Source organism: Mytilus trossulus, chromosome 2 (assembly GCF_036588685.1).
Source record: "Mytilus trossulus isolate FHL-02 chromosome 2, PNRI_Mtr1.1.1.hap1, whole genome shotgun sequence".
In the NCBI taxonomy this organism is placed as follows: Eukaryota; Metazoa; Mollusca; class Bivalvia; order Mytilida; family Mytilidae; genus Mytilus; species Mytilus trossulus.
Window position 1 is genome coordinate 90966754 of NC_086374.1, and position 19709 is coordinate 90986462.

At 32.5% G+C, this 19709-nt stretch overlaps 1 protein-coding gene across 2 annotated transcripts; it reads left to right on the plus strand.

Annotated features, from left to right (window-relative positions):
* Positions 1-530: 530 nt before the first annotated feature.
* Positions 531-16493, plus strand: LOC134708333 (uncharacterized). 2 transcript variants are annotated; one of them, XM_063568781.1, is made up of 3 exons: positions 531-569; positions 13707-14091; positions 15665-16493. In XM_063568781.1, the coding sequence occupies exons 2-3, from the start codon at positions 13816-13818 to the stop codon at positions 16286-16288; spliced, it is 900 nt and encodes a 299-aa protein (XP_063424851.1). In that variant the 5' UTR covers positions 531-569; positions 13707-13815; the 3' UTR covers positions 16289-16493. The 2 variants fall into 2 exon arrangements, with proteins under 2 accessions (XP_063424851.1, XP_063424850.1); XM_063568780.1 differs by having other exon boundaries at positions 558-632.
* The last annotated feature ends 3216 nt before the right edge of the window (positions 16494-19709 follow it).

A 19709-nucleotide genomic window follows, 5' to 3' on the forward strand; every position in this document is an offset into this window, starting at 1 on the left:
AAAACTTCAGTATCATAAGTGTAAAGCTATTGTTTGTCACTGCTTGTATAAAATCATACTCGGGTTGAATTTATAATGCAGCAATATCCCAACAAAAACACGGAATTACTAACAATAAAACTGAATATTCTATGTTAATTATAAAATCATATTGGATTGGATTCTCACGGCATTTATTCCTGTGTGTTATAGTTTGCATTTACCCATAAAGGAAAGCAGGAAGAATTAGATAAAGCGCGTTTTTAATTTAACGTCATTTTTATGTTACACTAGCAATATCTGACGTTGCGTCATATTGTTAACTCACGCATGCTGCTTATATGAATTCATAGACAGTATCTTCAATCCAACAGAATCATGTGTTGATGTTCAAAGAAAAAAAGACATTGAAAAAAAAGAATACACATATTAACAGAATATGAGGTAAAATTGACGCCTATATATAAGGACCTTTAGAGTTACGGTTCCGTTGCTAGGAAAGAACCAGTTGACGTCTTTGCGGAAGCTTGTCGTCTCCGTTACGTTATACATTTTTGGCGTTATAAAGTTGTGTGGCGGTTTCCTTCAAGGTAAATCATATCATTGCAATGATCTTTGCAACCTTTTAATATTGAATTGTGTGAATTTTAAAGGTACCCTTATGTTTTACGAACAGAAAACTTTGGTAATATGTGCAATGTATTTAATGAACTCAAAGACAAAGGTGGAATTGCCAAGATTCAACCCTCCCCCTTCACCCCGGACAGTTTGTGTGTGTGTGGCCTCCAACATTGGTCATGATTGAGTTATTACATTCTATGCATGTACATGAACTACACAAGAAATCAGACTTTGAAATAACAAAATCATTCTTGTTGATAACATGTTGAGGCGATCCTGCCTCTTGCTCTGTGAATGTCCTTCTGAGAAGTCACAGGCACTCGTTTCAGAATTTTTTTCACCCTATAAAGATCTACTAGTCCAAATAATTATGACGTCTGGCAAAGCTATTTTAATTTTTTTTTCTGGGACGCCCAAGGCCCAAGGCGTCCCAGAAAAAAATTTAAAATAGCCTTGCCAGACGTCATATCCTACCGTAGTCTAAGATCGTTCATCTTGTCAGTTCGTTAGGTATTTGTGTTTGAACTTAACACACGGGGAAACTCCGCATTGACGTCACTACGGTACTTCTGGCGTAGAAAAACAGTGCAAAATACGTTTTTTTCTGCACTTTTGAATAAAAAAACATTTCTAAAGGTAAGTTTTCATTGTTGTTCTCAATTATTGCCAAAAAATGCCAATTTTCTAATGCCCGTTTCAATCCCAACTTCCGAATATTTAAAAACATTCTAGAACTTCACAAAATCCCATTTCCGGCCTCCATTGCTTTGTGTACATTCCATTCAGCGTCATCAATCTTGTGACAGGCAATATAGGTCAAGCAAAACGTATTTTTAGGAATTTATAAATGACATGCTCCTTACCTCTTTCTCGATTTTCCCGCGAAAAAAGCTCAACCAAAATGAAAGGAAAACTATATGAAAAAACGATGCCCATGCCATAATTTTGAACAGGCATATAGAGTTGGTTAATAAGAAACCATTTACATTTATTTTTCATAGAATTTTCTTTTTATTCATTATAAAAAGATCGATATTCTGACCATCATGACTGTATGTAAATATTCATACAAAATTCCCTTGATGTCAAAAGGGGTGGCAAAAAAAGAGTTTTCCTGTTGAATAAAACCCAGAACTATATTGCAAACTATTTTGAAGCAATATCCCAGAAAGAAATAACGTAATTGCTGTAGACTGAAAAATCCCCTAATTGACAGTAGAGCAAATTGATTGGACATAACGAACTGACATCACGTGATTTTGACGCCAATGAAATGTTTATGTAAACAAACAAGGTCAGAAGGTTCCGTATGGGACATCATTGTACATATAGTTACTGACAAACAATTACGAGTTATCAAGCTTGCCAATGCATGGTTATAAAAAATTAAAGCTAAGTCTACAGAAAAAATAAGAAAAAAATAGCCTTAGTACAGACCTTCTAAAATTCAAACTGACCACACGCACGATACACGCACGCACGATACACGCACGGTGAATGCACGATACACGCACGGTACACGCACGATACACGATACACGCACGATGAGCGATGAGCGTTACACGAAGGATTAACGCAAAATGAATGATGAATGATGAACGCACGATACACGCACGATGCACGATGAATGATAAATACACGATACACGCACGATACACGCACGATACACGCACGATACAATACACGCACTTTGAATGATTCATTGAGGAATGAACAACGAACGCTTTTTACACGATTCTCAAATCTATGATATTTAGAATAGTATTTAAAATTGATATGCATTATAATTAAAGGCAATACTTGTAGCTGTTTTGCCGATACCAGCATAATAGATAATATTCTATTTTGCCAGCTCAGATTCAAATAACTAAATTAAAGTCGGCTATTTTATAGGCACCAGAAATATTTCTGAACTTAGACAGAAGCTCCTAACAATCAAAATATAGTGTCTTGATTAAAGTTCAGCCATAGAGTTCAAGTTTACGGCAAACGAAGACGAGACATTGTGTTCCGCGAAACCCTAAACTAATTTTTTTTCATACAGTTAAAAATCTAAATTTTATTTTTATGCTTACAATGTCCGACGCATTATGTCTATAGACATTGACTGGTTCTAGAAATTATTTCAACTACATGTTTGATATAATTGATTTCAATAAATGAATGATCTATGTATTTTTATTTTTATGTTATATAATTTTTCACTTTGACGGTTTATACGTATATATCTAAAAAAATAAAATAATAGGAAGCTGTTTTCGTATTCACTACAAGCATAGCAGAAATTATTTGATTCTTTTATGTTAACATGCACTGCAAATTTTTGTAGTTCTGTACATATATACTTATCAACAGGCCATGTATCAGGTTAATTTCACCAATAAATGAGTAGTTGAAGATTATTTAAAACGTGTCGGGTTTTCCTTGATATTGCCGAAAATCAGTGATCCGACTGGCACGAGCGAAGTTGACAAAACAACTGATTAAACAATCATAATCTCTTGTTTGTCATGTAAGTTACAATGTTCCTTATATTATCCATTGTTTTCAGAATCGTATATGTTAATTTAGAGCAAAAGATATTTTTTTGTCCGAAAATTTGATTCGTACAAATTAATTAGAACTAGCTAAGAAAATGACATTTACCAAATAAATAGAAAATTTAAACATTAATTTTGTTATACCAAATGCTACATTATATACTTCTGAAACGACTTTTCGTCCTGAATATGCATGAAACTTTTGCCACTGGACGTTTAAACAACCACTGAATAATCAACTAATCAAATGTTTTTCTCAGTAAAATGAATTAAACAATATAACTGTCACAATTGGTGTCTGTGGTTTGTTTGTACAGTAAACTTATTGACTTTGTTTTTATTCCATATACAATTTCAAGTATGTAAGAAAATTCATACATATTTCCAAACATCCTAACACTTAAAATTTCTAGGAGGTGAGATTCTCGGGGTTTTACCTAAAACTCTTTGGGAAAATGCAATTTTCAATTCAAATTTGAAACCAAACGGTAATAGATATCCCTTTTTTTTAAATGCAGGACTAATTTGATTAGGAGATTTGATCTTAATGGTAGTTGAAATTTTTCAGTGCAATATTTTGTGTCCGTCGTTGTATTTCATACATATCAATTGGTGTATCCACTGTTTGCTGTTCGTAATCTGTTGTTTGTGGCAGTCAGGCCTCGCGATCGGTGTCCAAATTTAAGCCCCTACTTGGGGTTAATGATCATTTATAGGGGAGGGGCTAATTATTTCAATGCAAACATTATTTTCGTTCATGAAATAAAAAACAGCTTAACAATTTTCTATATTTTTTCAATTAATCATAAACCGATGCATATTAAATGATATTTTAAAAATTTAAAACATATTTTATGGTAAATATGTCTAAATGTCAGGGTAATTTTCTTATCCAAATAATTATTTTTTCATATTTTAAGGTTATAGTGTTATCAGTTATGTAATTTGACAAGTGTCTTATAGTTCAGTGATTTTCGGAAAAATTAACGAAAACCGGCTCAGTCATTGTTCTATTATCCTTTGTGATCTTTTATTGATTAAATTTGAATATATATAAATTAAATAACAATATCTATCTAGATAAGAAATGTGTTTACATTGTACAGCACCCCTTTTAGTGGTCCCCAGTACCATATTATAACTCATTAGTGCACTTAGGAGTCCTTAGTCGTGGTTAGACGCACCATTTTCTGCACTTTGGTCGGATTGTTGTCTCTTTGACACATTCTCCATTTCAATCCTCCATTTTATTCAATTAGTTGTGATTTTCTTTATTTCTCTGTTTGGTGTTTTTACAGACAAAAACAATTCGCAGAATTAAAATTAAAAAAGCAGACATTAAACTCTTTCTTCTAAAAACCTTATTGCATGAAATTGAATTAGTATTTTATTATCAGTCTTATCACATATTATATGACCTTAATAAAAATTTCCTATATAATGATTTTTGACAGAAATTTTCTTACTTAATAATTGAAGAATTCGTTCATTTTGACACATTTAAAATTGCTGCCGTACATGTTATTTTGCGCGACGTCAAACTGTGAAATATCGGGAAAAGATGCATTTTTTTTTAGATTTAACCATTAGCTTAAAGCGAAACTCCGCAAAAAAAATAATTGATACTATGTTCATTCTGTATAAAAATGCTCAAATTCATTGATATTAAATTTTATTCTGCTAGACCAGAAAGAGATCACCATCAATTTTGAAATTAGAGTTTCAATTCTCTGCGTGCCGCCAATTTGACCATCTTTGACTATCTTTTCCGTTTTTAGCCACGATATGTCTATGAACCACTAATTTAAAAGACCAAAACAGTAACCTTATGTAGTCGTAATTGCGAGTGGATATCTTGTCAATAATACGGTTGTATTATCCGACTTACTAATTTGATACGGAAAATGTTTTTTAAGTAACCAAGATCTGCATGTCGTTTTTAACTGTTTATATGGGAATTGGTTAAAAAGTCATAGTTTAAAGGCACAAATGATCATAAATAAGTGTTCCGTGAAAATTGTTTTCGAAAATCTAATTTGTTCATAATTCTTTTATGTAATAAACTTATTTTAATAAATTCGGACCGTCCCTTGTCTGATCACCTGCCTGGCTAAAGGTATTACTCCCAAAGGTATTGTGAGCTGACACGTCCAGGTATTCAAGCGATTTCCTGTCGGGTGTATAATATACATCTCTGTCTTGCGTGTCCGATAGTAATATACAAGTCAATATTACTAAATAAAAATCTAAATAATTAACCCTTGTCGTGCGGGGGCCGAAATATTACGGCCGTACCCAGAATACCGTTATTTTGGCATCAATGGCGCTCCATACATTTAGAGGTCATCGTAATACCATTTATTTCGTAGTGTATGCACGTTTCCTCAATCTGAAACTATTCATGTCATGTTTCTCACTTTAGATATTCATTTTGAGCTCAAATACGAACTTCAAAATTTGATATCGGACCGTTTAACATACCGTTAACATAAAGGCACATAACGACTGGTCGTGTCTATTATCAAAATACGCCGCGGAAACGACTACTTCCGGTTGCAAGTCCAGTTAAAGTTCAAAATTGGAAAAATTCCGAAATTTGGTGAATTTTGGTGCAAATGACCTTCTTTACACTGATGAACCCAGATCAGTTTCACTCCGACCTAACAACTGTTGTGATAAAAGTGTTCACTGGTGTCCACCCTACATGTAAACTACAGATGGATGCATCTATTAGCATCTCTTGGACTTACAGGTCGAGAAAAAGAACGAAAAAAGGTCAAAATTGACGCTTTTTGTACCTGAGGACCAACTTTGGGGCAAATTCCCGCCAAAAAAATTCCGCTTCCTCACCCCGACCACACCACCCCGTGATCACCTATTTTAGATTTATTGTAATCAGTATGCATCAGCATCAGGGTACAGCTCATTTGCATATCATTTGCATATTTTTGCAAATACTCGAAATTTAGACAATTTCTGAAAACAACTCAGCATGGTAAGGGTTAAAAAAAAAAAAAGATTTGATAAAATAAAAATCTGTTTACACATTTTTTTCCAAGGGTAAATATGGGAAAATGTAAGTACTCGTGTCGTTGTTATAAGTGAAGAACAGTTTGAAACACACAAGAAATATTGATTAAACAAAAATATACGCACTTGTCGACCATTCTTTATACGCCTGGATAGAAAGTTACGGAACTATAGATAGTTGCAATTTAAAATTATATACCGGCATTTTTACATTGAACATATAAGAAAGAAACATACATAATGTTTAATTTGGGTTAAAAGTTTTGTAAATAGACTAGTCCTCGCATGACAACAGTATGTTATCATGGGATATCGATGGACTATTGTATACCAAAAGAAGAAAAAGAGAACCATTTTGAATTAAATAAAGGTCGATATTTAAATTGCTTTGGTTCATCGAAGTTATGGACATATTAAAATCACAGATTTCTATTTCAATAAGATTGTTCTCGAATAAAGGAAGAAATTCGTCTTCACGGGATTTTTTTTTTCTTGGTATTCACTAACGCTTTTTTAACTAAAGTCGAAGACTCGACAAAAATTATACAAATCAGATTTCCTTCTGACATACGGGCGCACCACGCCTTTTTTATACGCCCGTCAACATTTTGACGGGAAGTATTATAGTATACCAATGTACGGCGTACGTCCGTCCGCCGGGCGTCCACATGTCGCACTGTAACTTGAGAACCGCTTATCCATTTCATGAAACTTAAAGGGAAACTTCGCAAAAAAATCAAAATTTGATATTATGTTCATTCTGTATAAAAAGGCTCAAATTCATAGATATTAAAGTTTTATTCCGCTAGATAAGCGACCACCATCGATTTTAAATTTAGAGTATCAATTCTACGGTTCCGCCATTTTGTCTTCTTTCCCGATTAATAAAAAAAGATATGTCTATAAACCACAAAGAAACAAAACCACAGTAACCGATGTAGTCGTAATTGCGTGTCGATATCTTGTCAATCGTATGGTTGTTTTATCCGACTAACTAACTTGATACGGAAAATATTCTTTAAATTACCATGGTCTGTTGTTTTTAAACTTGATATTGGAATTAAGTGAAAAGTCAAAGTTGAAATCATAAATAAGTGTGCCATGAAAATTGTTTTCGAAAATCTAATTTGTTCATTCTTCTTTTAAGTAATAAACTGTTTTCAAATAAATTTTGATCTTCCCTCTTCTGATCGCCAGCATGGCTAAAGGTATTACTTTTTAAGGTATTGTGAGGGGTGTGAGTTGACACGTTCAGGTATTCAAGCGATTTCCTGTCGGGCTTGCAAGTTCACGCATCGTTTCACTTCTGCAGGTATTGATCAGTGTACACGGCTGATAACATTTAACTTTCCATTTTGAACTATCAGATGTATAATATACAACTCTGTCTTCTTGTCATTACCAAACTCATACGCTTGTTTATAAATAACATTTCTGGTGTAAAGAATATTATTCATAAAAATATAAATAATACCCAAAAAATAAGATTTGATGAAATTAAAATCTATTTAAATATTTTTTCCAATGGTGAATTTGGGAAAATGTAATATATACTGATAGTCAAAAGTGAAGGACAGATTGGAACATACCAGAAATATTGATTTAAAAAAATGTACGCACTTGCCGACGATTCGTTTATACGACTGGATAGAAAGTTACGGAACTATAGCGCAATTTAAAAGATATACATGTATACATTGAACATAAGAAAAAAACATATATTCTGAATAAATAGGGGTAAAAGTGTTGTCAATAGACTAGTCCACATATGCCAACAGTATGCACTAATCAATAGTCGATAGACTATTGTATACCAGAAGAAGAAGAGAACCAATTTGATTTAAATACAGGTCGATGTATAACTTTTGCTTTGGTTCATTGAAGTTGTGGACATAGTAAAATCACAGATTTATATTTCAATAAGAGTGTTCTCGAACAGAGGAAGAAATTCGTCATAATTGTTATATATGCCACTGGACGAACGCTAATTATCCCGAAGGGATGTGAATATTTTGCTGGGAAACTTTTGAGTATCAAAGTTTCAAATTTTCTTTCTTGGTATTCAATAACAGAAAAAAGAATAAATTACTTGTCCGCTAAATAGGGGTATTCTTGTCAGATGAAAGACTTTTAGTTTTATTTAAAAAATAAGGAAATATGACATTAAATTGGTTCTGTCTTTTTTTTTAAACATCGTTAAAAAGATGTGTGTCTAAGGTGAACACCACAAGAACCCTGTAATACTAGTACGAGAGTATAGCATGTAAACATTCCTTCTCAATAATATGGTTGTACAGGAAATCTTTTTATACAGATTGACAACTCATTGTCCGATATGCATGTAATATTTGCCACATGACGCCCATAGTTCTTTCTACCATCATCATCTTATTCTTTGATATTGCTGTCAACATCGATGGTTCACACCCAAACAAAATGGGAGTAATGGACCTTCAGAGCTTCTCCGTGTTATACACTTGTGAAATATATAGACGAAATTTCTGTATTAAAATGAATATACATCTCACAAACAGGATTTTCAAATAACGATTTTGAGTAATCACCTTACAAACCAATATAAACGTATGGCAAGATATAACCATGAAGGAATTTAGTTTTTGTCAGACACAAGAACTCATCACTATCATAAACGTATACGAATATATGCATACAATTTCAAATATCAAGAACAAGCGGTCGATGTCGATAGTGCGTTTTCTAACTGTTCGAGTTAGACATGTCACTTGTTCATTCTTGAAAGCCTTCATATTCCCCGTCTAACGATGGGAACTGTTTCTGATTGTGTTGACTATAAATGCTTGTATGGTAATTCTGTCGTTTATCTGTACAAGCGGTTGCATTTCCTCTCCTTTCCCAACAAACAAACGAACTAAACGCTACTAGACTGCTTTCTCTGGAGCTCATCCTCAATGGCTCGTATACGTCAGGAAACTTACATGTACACTAATAATGATTGTTTCAAGAACAACGATGTATGGACGAACCATTCTAAATTCGTCAATATCAGTTATGCATGAATAAAATATAACTTTTATTCACCTACTATATGACTTATTTGGATTAATGACGGCTATCATGTTCAACACTGCACAAATATTATCATAGAATAAAAAAAAAATCCTCAAAAATCCTTAAAAAAAATAATGCCTTAGCTTAGATAATTGGTATTTTTTCACAAAAAGTTCGTGTAAATGATTGTCAAATGAATTTAATTATGTAACTTGTAAGAATAAAATGTTAAAAAGAAACTAAAAAAAAAATCATGTATGTTGTATTTTTTTATCAATTAAAAACTTTAAAATTGCAATAGTTTTATTAGCATTTAAACACAGCCAGATTTGAATACAAGTTAAGAAATTCCGGTAAAGTCAATGATATCAAACAGATGTACAATGGTATATCAAATTGGGTAATATTGCATTTAGTTTTTATTAAAGATTAAAACTACTATTGTTTACCTCATATCTGAATCTTTACGCCAATTGCCGCTAAGAAAGTAATCAAAAATTGTTTCCTTTTATTTTTATACATTTGCGGATTTACGAATCTGAATTTGATTTTCAATTAATTTACACAATTTAATTATTGAATCTTTATTCTCATCGTGTATTAAATCTTAGTGTATTAACATCGTGACATCATACTCTTTCTAATTTTTTCTGTTTATCCTTTCCAAATAACAACATTTATACCTGTGTACGCTTGAACTCACACCTGCGGCTAAATAGCTACAAGGTAAACGAATTGACCTCAAGCCGAGAAATATACAGTGACCTTTACAAAATAATATACACACTCTGCTCACACATTAGTTGCATTGAAATGATTATCAAAACAATAACGGTAAATAGAACTGAAATATTTTCAGTTCAATATCAGTTAAAATGTTCAATAAATATTTTATGAATAAAATCTCAACAATAATTAATTAAATTTATTCAAAAACATTTACTAGAGATAATTTTATAGGAGTTTAATTCAATCAATACAAAACGGTATATGCATATTTATTTTCGTTCATTATTATATTGTGGTTAATAACTACGACCATTCGTCAGCTGTGCGCTTTTAATTACGTATATTGTCGATAAGCTCTAAGAGTTGAACAGATTTTATTTTTTCCCAGAATTCAATAAATCGGGCTAATACGTCACGACCCACTCGAGAATTCAACCAAAAAAGTTACAGATACTTGATTTTCTCCGTTATTAGAAGGAATATAAATTTAAAACTTTGCAAATGTGTTTTTTATGTTAAGATGAACATAATTAGATGATAAGTAAAAAATCGCGGAATTTCCCTTTAACATATATAGCTGTTTCGGAATTTACGGTTTTTATTGAAACCATTTGTATATGCACGCATCTTTGCCGGAATTAAAATAAAAACAAAACACTTATAAATAAATATTTTCCTTTTGTCTTCGTGTATCTTACATAAACATTTTAAAAAGCTGACCACACTCTTACTTATAAGTTAGCGCACATCAAAGTCGTGCTCATATGACAAACAATTTTGTTGGAAAAGAAATAAAAGAACAGCAAAATTAAAACACATTTAATTATAAATATTTGAAGCATAAATATTTTCGATACAATTGTTTTAAATTACTTAAAATGTAAAATTTGAAATTTATGCATTAAATAGAATTTTCTCTAACATGATATATCAAAATAATACATATAACAACACTCCTTCTAGTCCTTAGTAGCATAGTCAAGGCCTTAGTGCACTAAGGACTCCTAAGAAGCGTTTAGACGTACTGAGAAAAAAAACATCCGTCATTCTTTCATAATCATAGAAGGTTAACAACTAGTCTGTTTCCCGGCCGTTATTGAAATTCTTGACAATACCTTACTTTTGTATATTCCGAAGGCATACTGAATGTTGTACGGAGGGGACCAACCTAGTTAACAACATACTATTGTGAATTATTTTTTCGGATAATAATCTTTTAGACATACATAAAAACGGTGTCATTGATAGGCAACCATGAACACAATGAAAAATGAATCCGTGAAAGTGTTCCATGTTTATTCCATTTAAATAAAGTCTTCTTATAATATTACCATATTTTAAACTATTTTATATAAAAAATAATAATAATAAAAACAAGATTATATATCTTAATTTGTAAATTCAATTTCAAGTTAAGTTCCTCAAATTTAAAATTATGATGATACATATTATATTTGCCTGATCCTATATTTGTTTAATTAAAAATTAAATAATGTCTTCACATAATGTTTATTTATATTCAATTTTTCCACAAAACATATTTAGTTTAGTTTAAATGAAATTCAGAATAGAGATTTCAAACACTGTTGAAGAGGATATACATATTCGTGTTAATTCACCTCAGTTTAATTTGTTAATTCAAGTTTGACATTTAGCATTTTAATCCGCAATCCACATTTACCCGACAATCTTGTATATTGTATTTTCTCAATGAAATAACATTACGTACATGTGACCATTAGAAACTAAGACAAAATATTTATAATGGTATTTATCAAAACTTAAATATTTGAAAATATCTTAGTAGCATATGAATTGACCAAATAAGCGAAGAATCATAATCTAGCATAGTTCAACCAAGGATTTGTATAGTTTCTTTTAAATAAAATATTGTTGGTGTTTTGGCGACTAAACCAGCAACATTACCGTTATTAAATAAAAATATAAAACTTTCGCCATCTGATAATGATAGGTTAAAATGTTCATTAAATGTATAATATTTGTCTTAAAACTACATATAATGGGCATTTTAGAATGACATGAAGTTCATTTTCAATAGTAGAGCGACAACACATGTCATTTCGTGGACTTCTTTTCTTTCATACTTTCCAGTGTCATTTTTTTAGTGGAGCTACCCCACATCTAAATTTTGCAAAAGCACTTTTGTTTTTAAATGTCAGAATATTTTAAGTCGGAACAAATATTTATACTTTAACCGTGAGAAAAAAAGATAAGCTTTGGTGAGCTCTATAACCGACTATCATATAAAAAACGCAATGTATGAACGTTACAAAATGAGAGATGAACGTTTGACAAATGCACGTTATCTGATATACACAATTATACACGATTGACGAACGCACGATACACGGTTAAGAATGAATGATTGATGAACGCACGATACACGCACGATACACGATTAGAATGAATGATTGATGAGCGCACGATACACGCACGATACACGATTAAGAATACACGATGCACGCACGTTACACGGAAAATACACGGAACGATGAATGATGAACGCACGATTGGCACACGCACGATACACGCACGATGCACGCACGCAACACGCACGATACACGATGAACGCACGGAATAATGGTCAGTTTGAATTTTAGAAGGTCTGTATAACGACTTATCATTACACCTGGATAATTATTTAAACTACCTATAGAGTGGGGCGCTCATATTTGCCGTGGACACAATTTCGCCGTTTTATGATTTTGAGGTGTAAAAACTTCAAAGGACGGTTGAAATGGAAGAAATATGCCGTTAAATTATATTTTTATAAAAAATTTGATTATTTTTGAAAATGAGACAAAATTTCGGCACCAACGGTAAAGGACCGAAAAAATGGAAAACGATTTCAGCCAATTTCCTGAATGACAAAAACGATTTCAAAGAAGCATTCCTTAGTAATTCTTTGACCGATTGCCCTAAATTTCACTTTTTTACACCTTTCAAATGTCTGCTATTCGTGTCTAATGAAATTTATTTGATAAATATTGTTTAAAGTTGCAGCTATTTGGTTTTAAATAGATATGTAAAAACGGCGAATATGTGTACCCGTTGACAAAAAAATAGAAAATTTCAAACACCCTTTAATCCAACTTTTCAGATGATTTTACCCAAAACAAACACGTTTTCAAGCTAAGAATTTTTTGCATTTGAAGTTATCTTCATATAGAAATATCAGTATACTTCAAAAACATAAAGACCTGAACATAAACTGAAGAAAACATGGAAAAATGTGGCGAAAATGAGCACCCCACTCTATACCTTTAAATAACAACACTGTTATATAAAGGTATATAAGAAAACATATTATTGAGACGAGTGCCTGTGTTAGAAGTCCTGGTCATTGCATTCAAATTCACCGTATAACTCAGATCTTATTTTTTTCAGTAGAGTGGTATTCCACGTTTTGTCTTACCCTCTTGAGCAGTATTCTCCCTTTTATTATATGTTCTCTTGTGTCCCCACATTTTTGCCTCATACGATGTTTAACATATATTTAACGACGAACTTTTATTCATATTTCAATAAAGTTGGATTTTCCGGCTTTACTCCTAAAGTATTTATTGCATTCTAATGCGGATAATGAACGACACGTAACAAAAATAATGGTAACATGTGCATGGCATAAAGATTAATATTTGTTAATATTTTTTTTTGTATGATAAATTTGTCATGTATAATAGTCCTATTAGTATGGTCTACTGAGAAAATTTTGGAATTGGAAATTATGTTGAAATTTCTAATTTTTTTTTTTAGTGTTTTAACAAGGACACAGCGGGTGCACTGACGTATGGAATTATACAAATGACCTTAATGAAGTACATGTATATATATAATTGTAAAGTTGTCACGGTCAATTCATGCAATGAGTTTGAATGTAGAAAGAAAACCATGTTGGAAACTGTCTATCATTCTGACGATTCTATTGTTGTTATTATCATCAATGTATGCAGTCATTACAAAAAATCCCCAAATAATTCCGAACATGATGAAAACTAACTGCCCTACAGAAGTGAGTGGGAAAACAAACTATGATCCTGAATTAAATGGAGAGGTTCTCAATGATGTATGGAAGATGCGAAATCAATTATCCCAACAATTAAATGAAATGAGCAGAACAATTGGACGTTTACAGTGCGAGGTATGATTCCTGTTTTTATATAGATAATTAGATGTATGATATACAGTTGTTCTATAAAAAAAAAAAAAAGATTTAGACATTGGTACATAACACTTAATATTCGCTAGTTCGTTTATGGTAAGGATTTTCGTGCATATATTCTAAGCGTGTACATAAGAAACAGATTTGTATGTCCCTTCTACGAGAATTATGTTTTTAAATCCGTGCGTCCGTTCGTTCGTCCGTCCGTCTGCTCCGCTATAGCTTAAAGTTTTTGGTTACAGTTTTTGGTTTAGGTAGTTTTTGATGAAGATGAAGTCCGATCAACCTGAAATGTATTCCCTACGATATATATATTTTAGTTTCAATACAAAATTAGAGTTTTGACCCCAACTTCACGGTCCACTGAACACAGAAAATGATAGTGCATAGTGGACACATTCTTGTTTCAATCTAATTCACATAACGGATTTGCCTCTCAGAAGAAAACGTAGACCTATGATATTATATGTAATATTTAAATACACTTATCATGGTATCGGAAGAAAGAAAACAAAAAACAAACATCGCATATTATATTTTGGCCACGAGCATCACTGAAGAGACATGTATTGTCGAAATGCGCATCTGGTGCAGGAAAATTGGTACCGTTAATAATATTACTTCTTCTGGTATAAATTTATTATACTTATATCTATATTGTTTATAAAGCTGATATCTTTGTTAAACTATCTTTTATTCGAATTTGAATGCATCGTTTTGTATTCTTTTTTGCTGGGATGCAAAAACATTATAAGTATAAATGTACATTTTGTATGACGCACGGACGATCATCGCTTGTACAACCCTATTATGGCCCATAAAGTTCCAAAATTTCGGACTAAATTACACATTTCGTTTCAGAAAATTCACAATTATCTTGAATGCTTTTAAGTTTTTCATGACGACGATGATAATTATCTCAAACCAGTTTATTCTTCGTGGTAAATTTGTGAACAAAGTGTTGCAAAACGCGTCAATCAATTTTTTCCTTGAATGTTGCAAATTTTGAATGACTTGCCATTGATTCAATCAAATTTCTAAAGTCAAGGCGAACAAAACAACCCTGAGTACTACATAGAATCATATTCAAAATAGCGTAGCTGTAGCCATTGATTGACGACCTAAATTATCCCATTGACTGGGATAGATAATGTGAACGTTTGTCTGTAACGACCACTGCTCACTATGTACTTGTTTAAGACACTTAAACTGTGGGGTCACCAAAGGTTCTCAACACCTAAATAAAGTAAATAAAAAAACTAATCAGGAATGATACGATGTTTTGATTTGTATCAATAATATAAATCAAAACATAAAGGCTATTCCTGATTATTTTTTTCGAATTATTTTATTATTAAAGGCGTTAAGAACCTTTGGTGACCCCACAGTTTAAATTCTATATAAATAAGCAAGTATTGAGCAGTGGTAGTTACAGACAAGCGGTCACCTAATCTGCCCTAGTCAATTGAATAATTTAGGTCGTCAATCAATGGCTACAGCTACACTGTTTTGAATCTGAATCTATATACGCTTCTTATACTGTGCTTTACAGAATTCTAACAAAGAAACATCAAATAAAGGAGGATGGTGTAAAGATACAAGCTATGAAGATTCTGGAAGTCATCTGACAGATAAAGCCCTCATCCCTACACTTTCTTCATTTCTCAGTGGTAAAAAAGTAGCGAGCTTCGGTGATGGACCCGGTGCTTACAAGCGGGAAATACTCAAATTAGGACAAGTCAAATCTTACGACGCATATGACGGAGCGCCATTTTGCGAGGAAACGAGTGAAGGGAGAGTTAAGTTTATGGATCTGACTATACCACAATACGGAATTCCCCTTTATGACTGGATCTTGTCGTTAGAAGTTGCTGAACATATACCAAAACAATATGAAAGTGTTTATCTAGATAATATATTTAGGCATGCTCGGGATGGAATTATATTGAGCTGGGCTACACGGAATCAGGGAGGCACAGGACATATCAACGAACAGTCTCCCCAATACGTCCTTGACATTATGGAGAAGAATGGGTTTTATAGAGATGAAAAGTCATCCAAAGAACTGAGAAAGTCATCTACATTATGGTGGCTTGCAAAAAATACAAATGTTTATAGGAGAATAAGTTATAAACAATTTGAGGAAAACAATACGATTTTTAAATGGTATTTATGATACTGTAAGCCGTTTTTTTTTATGTAACCAATCATTGTTCATGTATTTTTAATTTGTTAGTTCACTTTTTTTGTCACATAAATTATAGGTTCTTCTGACATTCAACGTTATGTGATCGTCGGATATTACGTAAAATTATCTCAGACTAGAAAATATGAAAACAAAAACCAAATCATGTATCACTTCACAAAATTGTAAATATTTCAAATGTACGTTAACGATGTCTTATGTTTTGCTTTCTCTCTTGCAGTCTTTATTGCTTCAAGGGTTCCAATGAGCTATATTATCGTGTAGTCAGTCAGTCGGAGCCTATCATGATGCTGTTACCGATATGACATGCCAGTGTCATCAATGAACACGATTATTGCGACATTTATACATTACAAAAGACAACTTGTCCCACGCATCAATGAGTAACACGACGAGTGGTTCAAGTGGGACCAGTAGAATTCAGCCCCCTTTTTTTGGGGGGGGGGGGGTCCTGTGCTAAACTTTTTGTGTGTGGAGTTGTGTTTTTATAGTTTGTATTCTGTCGTTTTATCTCTTAAGCCATGTGAATTTTAGCTATTACTGGCGTCCTTCATCGTCCGTTGTCTAATCTAAACTATTTTAAAGAGTTTCTCCTCGGCAACTACGGAACAACCAGACTAGACATGAATGATCTTAAGTGTATCAATTATACAATAAGTGTTATTTTATTACTTCAGTCAGTCAGTACACTAGGTCATAAATCATAGTACATTTCTAAAGCCCTCGTAGAATAACTCTTACTCGGGTTTACAAGTTTGGATAATCACCTCATAAGCGAGCTATTATTGTATATCATCTAACTTGGGACAGGCGCATTTTCGTGGATATTTTAAGATTTGGGACAGGCACATTGTCCATGATATTTTCCGACGTTGGACAGGCACGTTATCATTTATAGTATCTGACTTGTGACAGGCACATTATCATGGGTTATTTTCTGACTTTGGACAGACATATAATCTTTAAGTACAATTGAATGTTCCTAACCTCAAGAACAACGTCAAACCAAATTTAATTGTAATGTATACAGATTTAACTCCATCCATCTATATTGTTTGCGGATGTCAATCTTTATTAAAATGCCTGAGCAAACGTTTATACAAACAAAGCAATCAAGCCAACCGAAGTTTAACTCTACAAGTGTTAGCTCTAACTATAATTATTAGACTTATTACACCAAACTTGTTTTGGATAAAGAAATAATACAACATCAGTATAACTGATACATATATATCCATTTAGAACAATAAGTATAAGATTCGAAGTCGGTACGATCCTCACATTAGATTTTAACCGTCATGGTAATTACGATTACATTTAAGCAGCAATTCAATATGAAGGGATAAATATCTTTATTATAAGATCGATTTACATTTATAACAGTATAATAAAAAGAAGTCTGCTCAATGTGTGACTTTAATATTCGATACATGAATAAAACATGAAGAAAATCTTAAACATAAACGCATTTATTGTTGAATATTTAGTTTTTATTGGATAAAGGTTAAACAAAACATGAACATCGTGGTTATTAAAAGTTAACACTAAATATCATTTATAAAGTCTTATAATACTAGAAAATTCACAAACATTTGTGTATATATCACTTAAGTGATTTCCAGCCCCGTTGAAAGCCGAGCGGTTGCCTATAATTGCTTACATTCACTTCATTTGAACTTTCAATTGGTGGATAGTTGTCTCATTTGAAATAGTTTCTCGTTTTTTATATAGATAAGACCGTTGGTTTCCCCGTTTAAATTTTTTAAACTAGTATTTTTTAGGGGCCCTTTAAACCGTACCTTGACCTATAATGGTTTATTTTTATAAGAGTAACTTGGATGGAGAGTTGCCTCATTGGCCATACCACATATTCCTACAGCCATATCTCCTTATTTTTATATTGATAAACCTGTCGGCATATGTTGTCATGACATAACGCGTATTGTATTCTGAAAAAAACGACAAGAGTCGGTGGCTTGTCTCCATATTCACTACGACACCACGGCATTTTTGCTAAAATAAGACAATAACAATCAAAACCAAGGGGTAAACAAAGACTCACAAAACCAAAGGACATTTACATCAACAGTTATAAATAATAGTTAAGAAACAACACGAACTCCATTAAATAACCGGGAGTGATATCAGGTGCTCCGGAAGGATCCAGCATTCCCTGCACCATATACGGCACCCGTCGTGTTATTTCTTTGTTCGGTTTGGTAATGATGGAAGGTTATTATGACTGAGGAAGAATATCAGATATGATTTCTGACACACTTTTGCCAAAATGGCCAATCAGCTCATGATGGCGACCGTAAAATTTCTTGAGTGATGACCTTAAACTGATTGATTCATAGCCCTGTCATAGCAACTTTTGAGAAAGCAGTATTCCTCGTTCAACAAAATCAACGTTCAACGTAAAAGAGCATAATCGAATTCAAAAATAACTAATTGCTTCATATCAAGGACTATATACGTCCCTGTTCATATGTACAACAACACGGAATTGATATGATCACTTTCTTTTTCATTTATGAACGCAGCATACATAGCAGGCGTATACATATTAATATCCATGGTAAATTTACGCGGCAACAGAAACGGAAACGCATGCACAAATGTAGTTAAACACATAACTAACTCATGTGTCTTTTTATGTGTGCAGTAAAATTATTACCACATGTATCATTAAATGTAGCAACATACATGTACATTTATACAACACACAAGTTGTAACATATTAAAACTGGTTCCAAAGTTTAAAGATTAATAAATAAATTTGGTGTATTTACTGTCTTCTGATTGGTTAAAATTATTAGTTTTATTTTCAATGTTGTCAATTTCGATTGCGACACGCCCACTCTGACGTTATGTATTCATACGCCAACATGTGTGTACGTTGTTATTGTTAATATAGATAATATAAAAATTTCTGTGAGTCTTATTTTTGATAGAAATTTATAAATTTATAATGAATGGCAATAATTTATTTTGATTTTATTGAACCATAAAACTAATTTTTGGCTCATCACATTTTTACATAATCCGTTCGCGGATTATTCAATGTGAAGAGTCAAAAATTAGTTTTATGGTTCAATAAATTCAAAATAGATAATAGCCATTCATTAAATAACTTCTACAAATAATGGTCAACTGAACCAATGTGCCAGTTTTATGTGGATAAGCACATCTACATATAATTTCCACATTTTAGTACAAACATTCATGAAATTAGTGGTTTGTGATGCGTTGATGGTGTTGTTACAAAAACTGACATATAAGAAGCAGTCGCTTTTACCGCAGACGTTATTTCGGTCGTTGATCCGGATTAAACAACAAGTACGTTGTTAACATTATCCGGGAAAAGATCCCGGTGTCTGTACCGAGTAAT

Coding starts and splice junctions, on each gene's coding strand:
- LOC134708333 (XM_063568781.1), top strand. CDS start 13,816: ATGAGTTTGAATGTAGAAAGAAAACCATGTTGGAAACTGTCTATCATT. Junction 14,092..15,664: donor TTGGACGTTTACAGTGCGAG/GTATGATTCCTG, acceptor TGTGCTTTACAG/AATTCTAACAAAGAAACATC.